The sequence below is a fragment of the Rhincodon typus genome, chromosome 46, assembly GCF_021869965.1.
Source record: "Rhincodon typus isolate 14 chromosome 46, sRhiTyp1.1, whole genome shotgun sequence".
In the NCBI taxonomy this organism is placed as follows: domain Eukaryota; kingdom Metazoa; phylum Chordata; class Chondrichthyes; order Orectolobiformes; family Rhincodontidae; genus Rhincodon; species Rhincodon typus.
The window spans coordinates 9,169,539-9,171,477 of record NC_063377.1 but is presented as its reverse complement, the minus strand read 5'-3'; the positions used below and the strand labels follow the sequence as shown (position 1 = coordinate 9,171,477).

Genomic DNA, 1,939 nt, shown 5'->3' with positions numbered 1-1,939 from the left:
GAGCTCAGGTGGAGACGGACGGATGGATGGATGGGGACAGTAGCAGCAGGAGGCGGTCAGAGGGCATTGGGATCTCCATGGGGAATGTGCGGCCACATCCGTCAGTGGGGAAGAGAGACTGAGGGGCTGGAGGGAGAATTCCAGTTTCACCTGAAGGCAGTGCCCTGTGCACGACCAGACCCTGCGTTGTGTGTGTGTGTGTGAGAGAGAGAGTGTGTGTGTGTGTGAGAGAGAGAGTGTGTGTGAGAGAGAGAGTGTATGTGTATGAGAGAGAGTGTGTGTGGGGGAGAGAGAGAGAGAGTGTGTGTGTATGAGAGAGAGTGTGAGAGAGAGAGTGTGTGTGAGAGAGAGAGAGAGAGAGTGAGAGAGAGAGTGACCTGGGTCAAGGCTGAGGGCTGGAGCTCCTCTTCAAGCTGGAGAGCCCGGGCTGCTCTCCTGCTGGACTTTTCCAGGGAAAGGCGATGGAAGCCTCCCAGGCCGGACACTGCCATGACTCTGGGGTAGGGGATCTGGAGGAAGAGCCGCTGAAATGTCAGTCTCCGGCAACCGCAGGCAGAGGTGAGGAGCAGCCCCAGCTTTTACCCAAGCTGCTGGCCTCCAGCTCCCCGGTGTTCAGGGCTGCTCCAGGGCACCTGCAGGCACCCAGCTCCCGACCTGGCAGTCTCCTGTACCTGGATGACCATCTGGGAGCCGCTCCTTCCTCGGGGGGTAAACACCGCCAGGCTAGCCCCCTGGTCCACCGCAGGGACAGTAACCCGTTCACCGAGATCGCCATGAGCAGCTGTAAGTATAACGGCGGCGTGGTGAAGCCCCTGAGCAGCCTCAGCACCTCCAAGCGGAACCTGATTGAGCCCCCCGAGCCAGACTCGCAGCCGCTGCAGCTATTCGGCTGCCAACAGCATCACCAGCGGCTGGCCAACACGCCCGAGATAGTCATCTCCTGCCGGGAGCAGGAACAGGATCAGCAGCAATTCCTTTACTGTCACCAGAAGCATCCAGTTTACCCCAGCACCGGCTCCACTGGCACCAGCGGCCCCGGGGGCACCAAAGGCGGCAACAAGAGGAAGAACCAGAACATCGGCTACAAGCTGGGTCACCGCAGGGCTCTGTTCGAGAAGAGGAAAAGGCTCAGTGACTACGCGCTCATCTTCGGCATGTTTGGCATCGTTGTCATGGTGATCGAAACCGAGCTGTCTTGGGGCATCTACACCAAGGTGGGTGCCAGGCTGCCTTTTGTCTGTGTGTGAGGCAGACTGTATGAATGTGTGTGTCACAGAGAGAGAGAGAGAGGGTCGGTGTGTGTCAGCCTGTGTGATTGTGTGATTGAGACTGTGTGACTCAGAGTGCTTGAGAGAGACTGTGCAAATGTGTGTGGTTGAGAGACCGTTGTATCAGAGAGACTGTGAAGGTGTATTAGTGTGTGTGTGAGGGAGGGACTGATTCTGAGAGTGTCTCTGTGTGACAGTGTGATTGAGAGACTGGTTGTGTGTGTGACGGAGAGACTGTTTCTATGTGTAACTGAGAGACACTGTGTGTAACTGAGAAACTGAGAAAGAATGCATTTGTAACAGAGAGACTGGGTTTGTATGTGTGTGACTGAGAGACAGAGGGAGACTTGGTTTGTGTGTGTGTGACTAAGAGACTGAGGGAGACTGCATTTGCATGTTTGTATGTGACTGGGAACTGCGTTTGTGTGTGTGTGACTGGGAGAATGCGTTTGTGTGTGGGTATGTGACTGGGGGAATGCGTTTGTGTGTGTGTGTGACTGGGGGAATGCGTTTGTGTGTGTGTGTTTGTGACTGGGAGACTGCGTGAGTGTGTGTGTGACTGGGAGAATGCATTTGTGTGTGTGAGACTGGGAGATTGCGTGAGTGTGTGTGAGACTGGGAGATTGCGTTTGCGTGTGTGAGACTGGGAGATTGCATGTGTGTGTGTGTGT

General features: G+C 55.5%; 1 protein-coding gene across 1 annotated transcript in view; it reads left to right on the top strand.

Annotated features, from left to right (window-relative positions):
• Positions 1–300: 300 nt before the first annotated feature.
• LOC109912768 (potassium intermediate/small conductance calcium-activated channel, subfamily N, member 3) overlaps positions 301–1,939 on the top strand; it is a 72,083-nt gene continuing 70,444 nt past the window's right edge. Inside the window, exon 1 of the mRNA XM_048620452.1 lies at positions 301–1,214. Within this exon, the coding sequence (XP_048476409.1) occupies positions 462–1,214 (753 nt within the window). The 5' untranslated portion in view covers positions 301–461. The remainder of the gene's footprint in view (positions 1,215–1,939) is intronic.